The 12,131-nt window shown below is 37.1% G+C and overlaps 1 protein-coding gene across 17 annotated transcripts in view; it reads left to right on the top strand.

Moving 5' to 3' along the window:
* Window positions 1–12,131, top strand: part of nrxn1a (neurexin 1a) — a 1,705,359-nt gene that overhangs the window by 1,302,661 nt on the left and 390,567 nt on the right. For all 17 annotated transcript variants that reach the window (XM_069931396.1, XM_069931400.1, XM_069931399.1 and 14 more), the window contains one exon: window positions 2,166–2,347. In XM_069931396.1, the coding sequence (XP_069787497.1) occupies window positions 2,166–2,347 (182 nt within the window). The remainder of the gene's footprint in view (window positions 1–2,165; window positions 2,348–12,131) is intronic.

Raw genomic sequence — 12,131 nt, 5'->3', positions numbered from 1 at the left:
AAGCTCTAGAGGCCATTCTCATCAAGGCAACCCGAACTTAGATTTTAAAGGGCCGTTACCTTCCAGCAACAAAAATGTATATTTCCTTACTGTAATTGACGAATATTCCATGTTTCTCTTTGCGATACCCTGCCCTGATGCCTCGTCAGCATCTGTCATTAAGTCACTTGACAGAATTTTCAGCATTTTTGGTTTTCCTAATTACATTCCTACCGATAGAGGCTCAGCATTCATGAGCGCTGAACTGCGGCGTGCCCTGCTATGAAAGGAGATTGCCACCAGCTGTTCCACGAGCTACAACCTGCAGGGCAATGGGCAGGTTGAAAGGGCTAATGCTATAGTCTGGAAGACTGTTAATCTTGCTTTAAAATCACATGGTTACCCTGTTACCCGGTGGCAGGAGGTGCTGCCTGAGGGACTACATTCCACTCGGTCTTTATTGTGTACTGCAACAAATCAAACACCTCATGAACGTATGTTTGCCTTTCCTAGGAAATCAGGAACTGTGGTGGACTGGCCTGCCTGTTTATCTGAGCCTGGAACCGTCCTGTTGAAGAGCCACGCTCGGGCGGGTAAACAGACCCCCTAGTCCAACCAGTTCAGCTACTGCATACTAACCCCAACTACGCTCATGTTAAATTCCCAGACGGGAGTACTGACACTGTACCCCTAAGAGATCTGGCCTCGTCTAGTTCGCCCCTTCCTCGCACCTCTACTCAGAGTCAGCCTGAGAGGTTGGACTCACCCCACCCAACCCCAGCCTGTGACCCCTAGTAAGCTTTCAGATGGCCATGCTGAGGCTCCACTCCCTCATGCTGGCGATTCTGGAGTGGGTTCTGGAAGTCAGTCCTTCCTACACTACAGACCCAGGACCTGTACCAGGTTCCAAGGTTGCAAAGGAGCCACCTGTTTTGAGAAGAAGCACCAGAATTCGTAAACAACCTGATAGGCTGACATATTCATAAAACATCTCATTATATTTCAATTGCTTGCTAGATACTGGCATATTTTGGCTGTTAGAGTATTCTCAATGCCAAACATGGTATCCATGTATCGCTCACTTCAGTCTTTCCTGACAGCTGTCCTTTTGATTTTAACCCTTCTTCTGCCGGGGATAGAGTGTGGTGAATGTCTGCCAAGCTACCTGTCTCCCCTCTGGTGAGCCTTGCTGTACTTAACATTGGTTGTGCATTATCTCTACTGTTAAGGACACTCCCCTTGGATATAACTGTATATACATCTATTGTCTTTCATTATTGTACCATGAGTTTCTGCTAATAAAAGCCATGATTATTGTTTGACCACATTGTCTTTGTCAACTTCAACAACTGGCACTTCAGGGGCAATCCTATCAGCAGAATTAAAGAGTTGCAGATTGGTCAGAAGAGGGGATGACAAGTTTCAGAAGTTTTACCTTTGTATTATATCATGGTGTTTTAAGCACGGGAAGATGCAGGATATCCTGCACAAATTTCCAGGATCTCTCAACCCCAATGTTGCCTTCTCCTACCCTTCAAAAATAAACAGCACCAATTAAGTAAACCCCAGCGCTGCCCTCTTCAGGAGCTATTTCTTTGGATTCTCAATGCCACCCAGCTCTTGTCCAATTGCCATTCTTTCTTGGTTTTCCTAAATGCAATAGATGGATGACTGTGGGTTAAATGCCAGCAAGTGGCAGCTCATCATTTCATAACTGCAAATATTTTAGTGAGAACCGTCAGTGAATCTTTTTACTAACTTTGATTTATTTTCAATACAATATGCATTAAATATTGTACAACTGACAGGGATGTGATGAAAAGTTGGTTAAAGAACTTGCCTTGCTAAAGCTTCTTTGGCAATATTTTGCCATTGAGCTAATCAGTAAAGTGCAGATTATATACTGTGACAATTTGAATCATGTATAAATGTAAAATATATATTGAATTCAGATGTGTTTATGCAGAATTTAACAGGTGCTCAAAAACAAAGTCTTCCACGCACTGGAAATACAGAAATTTCTCCTCAGATCCCACATTTCTGGCTGAGATTTCCAAGCATTTTATGTTATATTTAATATATGTGATATGTTAATGATATGATATGTTAATTATGTCATAGACTCTCATCTACCTGTGCTGTGTATTCAAAAGATAAAGTTTGAAATTTCCATTTTGTTTCTACAGCTGGCACAACATATATTTTTAGTCGTGGTGGTGGACTAATCATTTACACATGGCCCCCTAATGACAGACCAAGCACCAGAGCAGACAGACTAGCTGTGGGCTTTGACACGCATGTAAAAGATGCCATTTTGGTGCGTGTAGACAGCTCTGCTGGCCTTGGAGACTACCTACAGCTTCATATTGTAAGTAATTAAATGCAAATTGAAAATAGTTTGCTTTGCTCAACAAAATCCAGACAGGATTTGTTTTTGTGCTTTTGTTTGAAATTGGATTATATTGTTAACAATGGTATCAAATTCAAATCAAGGTCTTACTATGTTGGATTTATACTGCAGTGTTTGGGAATGAAGAATATGAGTTGTTCTAGTGGAAATGCTCTAATTCTTCAAGAAAGTCTGCAGATGTTTCTTTAATCTTAATTTCTGTGCAATATTAGAACTCAAAGAATGGTATTCAGGTCGAGGAACCTCAAACCAAATGTGCCAGTTCACTAAACCCAGCTATAACTACCAAAAAAATCTTACTGCAAGCAACTAAATATATTTGATGCTTACTTTGAGGCTGTGTGACATTGTGAATGTCTGACATGAGCAACAGCATGCCACACAAAGGAGCTCAACTCACACCACTTTTATTGGTGATTCATTGATACATTTCACAACAAAACTCAGGATTAACATGGATTAATTGCTCACATCACCTGATGTTTTAACAAGTTCAAGCCAAATAATTTTCCCATTTCTAAATTATTTTCTTTACATATTGAATCTATGCATTCAAAGTTATTGGGAAACTAAAGTGCTCACAATTTGTATTTTTATATATACTATTGATTCACTCTATAAATAACACAACTGAAGACAGTTATCAACCTTTACAAGAATGTACATGAACTATTTGTGAGAATTAGGTTTTAGTATGTCAGCATGAATTGTTTGTAGCTTGACAAATGCAGAGAAGTTGTATGACATTATTGATTCTCCACAAATATTGATAACACTAATAAGAAATCAATTTCTTTCAAATATGAAGACATTATTTGGCAGGTAAGATTTTGTGACACATCTAATCTGTTTCAATATCTTCGTCACATGCTGAATTATGGTTACGAAATCAACATAGCTACATTGAAATCAATTGTGACAATAATCTGTTGGACTAAAATTGTAATATTAAAATATTTTAAAATGCTAAATATGAAATAAATGAAGTGAAACTAAATCTATATTGCACAAACCATTTTTCATATTCCTATGACATAATGTCTCCTCTGTATAAGTGCATGCTACACTGCAAAATAACATCACTAGTATGTACAAATATGCATGCAAAAAATATTGAGCAAAACACTTTAAAAGTTGTGAATGTTGAGTAGGTTGATTACTTGTCAAATATAAATTCTCACTTACTATGAGCTTATTGAATGATGGGTTTTATAAGGCCTACCTGGGTGAATAGTACATTGAATATGCGTCACTTTTGCCTGTAAATGGATCTATTTTACTAATAGTGAACTTTAACCAATACTCATACTAATTGCAATTACAATTATGGTCAACTGGTATTGGTCATTTTTGCAGTAATTAAATGCAAATTGACTCAGTGAATGGATTAATTTCAAAAGATGCTGGATTGTTTTGTTGCATTGTGTCATTATTAAATGCATTTCTTTTGGGTAAACTAATAATGCTTATCTTGTACAGCACAAACCTTATTTTACTCTCCAAAAGTAGATAAAGATAGCTGTATGATGTCTGGATTTAAAAAAAAAATCAGGTTCACTTTCTTCCACAATTGTAACTTAAAACTTTTGGTATTGTACTAAATTAAGCATTATGTTAAATACAGAACTGAAATTAAGCACTGGTTAAACTAAGCTCCAGCTACTTTCTAGGAATAGCCATCCAATAACCGAATAGCCATGTCTGCTGTGATTTGCTATTAATTGGCAATTCTATGCACAGAGATGAACAGCCAAGAGTATCATTCTGGAATGGAGTGTTATTGCTGAATTTGTCACAGTAGAACCTGATGCTGTTGCCTCGATAGTTACAGGATGATTTTTTTTTAAAAAAGAAGCTATCCATCCCCAACAATGAGTTTAAACTTTTAAGACCAAGGAAATATGAGGTAAAATAGGATGTAAACTGAAAGAAAATTTACTTCTTGGGGAAAGGTTTATTCTATTTATCCTTTTAATATGGATTTGTATTTTTAAGTTGCATATTTCTTAAATATTATTTTACACGTTTTATGAAGGAAACATCAGTAGATGCTTTAATGTCCAGTTTAAAGTTTATAAACTTAATGCCTATTCCTTCTGAATCTGAAAATTTCTTGATGTGTTCAAAGAAAATAAACTTGATAATTAATTAAGGATAGAGAATTTGGTAGACTATTACTTTGTGCTTTCTGTTTGAACAGTTGATGTAAGCAAATATTTTCTCAGATTTTTGATCAAATGCAGTTGCAGACAGCTATCATTTTTCTATACCTTGACGAAGGCCTCAGGCCTGAAACGTCTGTTATATAGTTTTATCTTTGCTATATAAAAGACACTGTTTGCCTGCTGAGTTTCTCCAGCTTTGTGTTTTTAGTTTAAACCTCATTATAAATTTGTTTGTTCAGGTCAGATTGATAGAAGCCATTAATGATGTTGTGGAATTGTACTCGAATGCTTGAAAAACTAACATTGTGATTACTGATCCAACAGAACTTTGTATCACCCAAGTTATTCTTGTGCTATTTAATTGCATGCACTGTATTTGTGTCTCTGTCTGCAGCTTGCCTCAGTTGGGCAGCATTAACTCCCTTGCACTGCTATCATGGGAAACTAATGTTGTTGGATTTTACTTTAGTTTCTCTCCATGGAACAGTTCATATGAGCATTCTGATGGCTGTTTTCCTGTTCTCTAATTGCTTGTGCCTCTACAAAACACCTGGCTCTAGAATACCCACTAGTATCATCTGCGTAACTTGAATCAAAGTTGCTTAATCAGCACAACTGCCTGCGGAAAGGTCAGCTTGTTATGTAAGGTGCTAAATCCAGTAATTTTCACCATTCATTTAAAGTCATTTTGCTTAAAGCTGGCCCTACCTTTAAGCTAGCACATAGCCAACTGTGAAAATGGGGATGATGGTTTTTGTTAATTGAAGGGAAGTCTTCATATCGCACTACTACTCTTAAGCTGTAGGCATGGTTCAAATATTTAACATATTAATTCACAAGGAAATGATGAGTACACTCCAATGAAAGTAGTAATTTTTTAAAAAGCAGTTTAAATACGTTAAGAGAAAGAGGTAGGTTAAGACAAATGTGGGTCTGTTGCGGACAGAAATGGGTGAGTTGATCATGGGGAATAAAGGTATGGCAGACTGAATGACTAGTTCTGTCTTCTCCAAGGAGGACATAACTCATCTTCAGGAAATTGTTGAGGATAGGGGACCTAATGTGAGGGAGGGTATAAAGGAAATAATTGTAAGTTGAGAGGTTGTATTAGTTAAATAGCAGGGATTAAAGGCGGATAAGTCCCCAGGGCCGGATGGTCTGCATCCAAGAATGCTGAGGGAATTAGCCCAGGAAATAGTGGATATATTAGTGATAATTTTTCAAACCTTATATACTGGATTAGTTCCTGAGGATTGGAGGGTGGCCAAGATAACCCCACTTTTTAAGAAGGGAGGGAGAGAGAAACTGGGAAACTACAGACCAGTTAGTCTGACATTGGTCATAGGGAAGGTGCTAGAATCAGTTATTAAAGATGCAATTGCAGTACATTTGAGAGTAGTGGTATCATCGGACAGAGTCAGCATGGTTTTGTGAAGGGAAAATCATGACTGATGAACATGATAGAGTTTTTGGAGGATGTAACCAGTAGTGGATAGGGGGGAATCAGTGGATGTAGTATATCTGGACTTTAGTAAGGCATTTGATAAAGTTCCACACAGAAGACTAGTGTACAAACTTAAAAAGCATAGTATAGGAGATATGGTATTAAGGTGGATAGAGAATTGGTTGATGGACAGGAAGCAAAGAGTAGGCATAAATGGGTTATTTTTGGAATGGCAGTCAGTGACTAGTGGGGTACTGCAAGGCTCTGTGCTGGGGCCACAGTTGCTTACAATATATATCAATGACTTAGATGCGGGAATAGATAGCAATATCTCAATATTTGCAGATGACATGAAATTGGGTAGCAGGGTTGACTGTGTTGAGGATGCTAAGAGGGTGCAGAGTGATTTGGACAAGCTAGGCGAGTAGGCCAAGGCGTGGCAGATGCAATATAATGTGGATAAATGCGAGGTTATCCACTTTGGAGGTAAGAACAAGAAAGAGGACTATTATATAACTGGTATCTTTTTAGGAAAAGGGGAGATGCAGTGAGACTTGGGTGTTGCTGTGCATCAGTCATTGAAAGTGGGGGTGCAGGTGCAGCAGGCAGTGAAGAGAGCAAATGGTATGTTGACAGGAGTAAGCCACTTGGCCCCTCAAGCCTACACCGCCATTCAATATAATCATGGCTGATCAGTACCCAGAATGGTATGTTCATAGCAAGAGGATTAGAGTACAGGAGTAGGGAGATCCTGCTGCAGCTGTACAGGGCCTTGGTGAGAGCACACCTGGAGTACTGTGTGCAGTTTTGGTGACCTTATCTGAGGAAAGACATCCTTGCACATGACGAATGATAGCAGGGATGGAAGGACTTGCGCATGAAGAAAGTTTGGGTACACGAGGGTTATATTCTCTGAAATTTAGAAGAGTGAGGGAGGAACTTATTGAAACATATAAAATTCTTAAGGGATTAGACAGAAAACTAGAACCAGGGCTCATAGTTTAAGGAGAAGGGGGAAGTTTTTTAGTACTGAGATGAGGAAAAATGTCTTCTCTCAGAGGGTGGTGGATCTGTGGAATTCTTTGCCACAGGAAATAGTTGAGGCCCTTGTCAATATTCAAGAGTAGGTTAGACTGGCCCTTGTGGCTAAGGGGATCAAGGTGTATGCGGAGAAGGCAGGAACTGGGTACTGATCTGCCATGATCATATTGAATGGCGGTGTAGGCTTGAGGGGCCAAATGGCCAACTCCTACACCTATTTTCTATGATTTTAGATTTAGGTTACCCTGAAATAAAATATTACATTAAAATTAATAAAACTATGGCAAGTTGGGTGGTATTTGAGACCATGAAGTACTTTCAGTATAACTTGAACAAAATTTCACCCGAAAATGGTGCTTATTTTCCTAATTCTGCCTGCGGTGACAACTTTGTCACCTAATATACATTAATGCCAAATGAAGCTCATCTTAAACAAAACCATCTTTGAATCTTCCCCTGAACTTTGAAAGCTGATTTGATTGCAAAGAATTTGGTCTTTTCATTTTGTGCCAGCTGAATAATTTTGAAATGAGTGAAAAGTTTTAATTGCAACTTTTGTTATTTTTAAATTGCAGTTTGAGAATTTTTGAATTTAATGCGTATTTCATATTTTCCTTTGGTGGAATAAAAGGACATTTTAGAATGCTGTTTGACAGCAAGCCAATATCCTGTGTGCTTATTCATCCTTATCATTATTTTGGTACCAAGAACCATTCAATTTATTCCTATGTGTTTAGATCTTTTCACCTGTGACAAACATGCCAAATGGTTTGTTTTTTAGAAAGTGCTTGAAAATAATTTACCTATTTTGGTTGATAGCTTTAGTCTCAAGATTTTTGGCAGAGTTGGAACTAGCATAACAATAATGAGTTCAGACTTTGATTTGAGAGGCTTTTTGATCAATAGCTGTCCTCTATAAATAGACAACAATCCTGAGTTGATTGGCTTATCTTTGAAAAATTCTTCTTCTTTAGCATTCCATCCTCCATTATTCAGGTTATATCAAGGGGTTTAAACAAAAAAAAAGGGGAGGTTTGCCACAACATGTATTTAGCTGAATACTCAAATCTGAGAGGAAATTTAAACCATTGAGTTTTTCTGCATTCTAACTGTTGCAAGAACATTATAAATGATCCTATGGAAAATGTGATTTTTGTCGTACATGTTATCAGAAATGGAATGTTACACAGGGTGTGATTTACGCAGCACGAATCAGTTCATGCCATAGAAGTAAAGGCCTAGTAGCATATGAATTTAATTTTTTTTTCCCGTGTCTGTATCAATTTCAGGCTTTTATAATAATCAATAGATATATTATACAACATCATGTTACGGTTGATAACATTTCAAATTAAAAAAAGATATTGAATGAAATGGGAACAGTAAAAACGAACCACCATGGACTAGAGTGTGAATTGAAACTTTTAAATCCAGAAAAATAAGATACCATAGAATAGAAAATCTCCTGTCATCATAATTCACTTTAATATAAAACATTGAACAGGACAGCATAGGGACATAAGCTTTAGCCATGATATCTATGTTGACCATGATGACATTTAAAACTAATTCTGCCTATCTGCACACAGTCTTTATCTCCACATTCCCTGCCTTATCCATGTGCTTGTCTAAATGCTTCATAAATGTTGTTATTATATTTGTTTCCATCACCTACCCTGATGGCATATTCCAAACCCCTTCCACTCTCTATATTAAAAAAATATGTCCACACATCTGCTTTGAACTTGCACATTAAACCTACACCCTCCAATATTTGACATTTCCACCTTGAGAAAAAATATTCTGACCATCTTTCTATTACTGCCTCTCCTTATCAGATCACTTGAATGGATTTCTTTTTAGGATTCCGATGCTCCAAAGAAAACAATGCAATTTATCCAATCTATCTTTCACACATAACTTCTCTAGTCTAGCTAATAACCTGGTGAACCTTTTTTGCATCCTCTCCATAAACCTCCACACCTTTCCTGTAATGTGGTGACCAAAACTGCATACAATTCTCCAACTATCTGCTTTTTTTTCCCCCCAAGTAATTAATGTGATGTGCAATGCAAACATTAGAAATGTTGAGATGCAGAGAATGAAGATACTGGAATCTGGGAACCAAAGACAAACTCAATGGTTTGGCAGAATCTCTGGACGTAAATGGAATTGATGGTGTTTTGGGTCATTACTCTGCATAGGTAGTGCCAGAAATGTTGTTATCTGACATAAATGCCATAATACATTTTCACAGACAAATTTTCATGGACAAAACAAATTTTAATCCTACAGAGCTCTGATCTTTGGCAGTTGGATGAAACTGAGATGTATACATAAAAAATACAGCATCATGAATCGATCATGAAAATTCTAATCCCACCATTGATCTTAATCATAGACATTGAAATCAGAACAAAACTAGATATCACTTTGTGTTCATTTATTTTTCAACACCAGATAAATGTGTTTTTTTTTCCGGGAATGGAGCTTTCTAAAATTCCTGTCTAAATTTCATTAGATATCCAGGTACAGATAAGAATTCAATTCTGTAGTATGCATTGGTACAGAATTTGTGAAGAAATGTGAGATGCCTGTGGAAGCTACTGACCTTGAAGAAACGTTAGGCTTACCATTGCAGTTCTCCAGTGTGAAGTGGCAGAGAACTCACACCATCAGCTGCAGCACAAATGGCATAATGTGGTGTTGTGTTTGGGAAGGTATCAGGTTCGGATGGTTCACAGAAAGACGAGTCTGGACAAATGTTACAATCAAAGATAACTTTATTGAACACATGGGAGAAAAAACTGGGGAAGATATCAAACAATACTAACAGTACTAGACAACTATATTGTTTAGAGACAAACTAAATTCACCTGTTGTTGCAGTTGAGTTAAGACCAACTATCTGACTCAACTCTTATGCACGTTTTTTAAAGCATCCGTACTGTCGACAGCCTTCATGCTGCTCGGCCCAGAAATGACATAATCTCTGACAATTAACAGCATGCCCAATACTCCAGGGCTGTTTGATCTTACTGACTCAGACCTCCATGAGCCAGTTCGTTGTTTAGCCCGCTACAATATTGACATTCATATCAGACCCAGGTTGGACTCTATTACCAATGGCTGCCTATCTTCTACATTTTTCTACATGTGTACACACTTCACAGACAGGGACTTTCAAAAACTCTCCCGATGATACTGAGTCATTTAAATGAGCCATCAGGAAGGTGTGCACTAATGATTGGTAAATGATGTCACTTCCAAATAAGTTTCAGACAAGACACTCAACGATATTCCAGAAGGCAGCCCATGTGTTCCTCCACAATCCACATGCAACATGTGGGTAGATGAGAATATGCCACAGCTGCAAAGCAGTTGGATAAATCTTTGACAACTGTTTAAATGATATGCAGTGGCTTGATCAGCCATCAAGCTTTCAAATATTTTGTATGTTTTTGACTTTGCAGAAACATTGGAAAACTTTCCTAATCTGTTAACCTTTGGAAAAAATATTGAAGTGTTAATATTCATTTAAAGGTTAAAAATATATATAAATAGTGCTTTCTAATAAACCAGGTTCATGCAGCTATCCCCTTTTTTTACATTGTACAGGGATACTGTCTTTGTGCTATGCCTCAGCTGGTAGATTTACCACTGTAAGTGATAATAATGTGTTACGAAGTCAAGCTATCATAAATGAGGAACCCAGATATACAGTAACATTGACAAATTGTCATTTTGAAACAATTTAGGACTTTTTAAGAAGGTATTATTTCAAAATTCTTGGAGATGTTCAGTCAAATAAATTAATTTCAAAGGTGGAATTGAAGAAAGCAGAAAGTTTGGGAACTTGAGGTACAAAGGCAGGAATTACAATGCATGTGATCTTGAGATTTGAAAAGTTGAGCAACCAACATCAGTGCAAAGAGTTGCAAGGAAATGTTGCTGCATGTACCTTAAAACTAGTGGGAAGCTGATACACTGAATGAAGGTTTAAAATTAAAGATGTTTTTGGAGAAAATTTAATGTTTGGTTTATAAAAGATAAAGGTTGACAGACTAGCAGAAAAATATTTGAATGGTCATAAACTGATGACGGAGTTGGAGAAGGTGATAAGGAACTATATTTTGATTTGCTTTTCATCTTCTGGTTGATAAATTAACTTGAGGGAGTTAGTTTGTTTAATTAATGCTGAATGTTTATGAATAAAAATTTTCACGTGAAAGAAATTAAACTGCGAATAGCAAGTACATTATTTAACAATGTGTTTTCCCTGCATTTTATTGATCACAACATGAATATAAAAGGAGGAAGAATTCCCTTATGGTATCCAGCAGCAGATGTTATTATAAATTTGCATATTTTCATGGAAAGCCACATATAATTATTTTGTAAAATATGCGAGAGGTGCATCCAGCTTCAGCTCCTAAATGAACAGGTTACAGAATTGGAGCTGGAGCTTCATGAGCTTAGCATTCGGGAGGCCAACGGGAAAATAGATAGTAGCTATAGGGATAATATTAAACTTAAGTGTCAGGAGGAGGGTAGTTGGATTACAGTTAGGAAGAAGGGTAATTAGAATGGCTAAGAGGAGATACAAGGTTGTTTTGTTAAGTAAGGTGAAAATAAATCCAAAGGGTTTCTACAGATATATTAGGAGCAAAAGGATAGTGAGGGATAAAATTGCTTCTGCTAGAGAATGAGAGTGGACAGTATTTAATAAGGAGAAGGATATTGAACTGTGTGAAGTAAGGGAAATAATTGAATAAGTTATGGAAATGATGATGATTAAAGAAGAGTAAGTACTGATGCTTTTAAGGAAAATAAAGGTGGATAAGTCTTCAGGTCCCTAGGACCTTGAGGGAGGTTAGTGGTGTTATTTATATTGTTATTAGTAATGGGAATGGGGCCGAAGGATTGGAGGGTAGTTCACATAGTTCCATTGTCTTAAAAAGGTGGTAGAGTAAATCTGGTAATTATAGGCCTGTAAGTTTGACGTCAGTGGTGAGTAAGTTAATGGAAAGCATTCTTAGAGATGCTATATATAAATATTTGAAGAGGCAGGGTTTGATTAGGAACAGTCAACA

This window comes from Narcine bancroftii, chromosome 4 (genome assembly GCF_036971445.1).
Source record: "Narcine bancroftii isolate sNarBan1 chromosome 4, sNarBan1.hap1, whole genome shotgun sequence".
NCBI lineage: Eukaryota > Metazoa > Chordata > Chondrichthyes > Torpediniformes > Narcinidae > Narcine > Narcine bancroftii.
The sequence above is the reverse complement of the archived record's forward strand: the minus strand, read 5'-3'. Positions and strand labels throughout refer to the sequence as shown.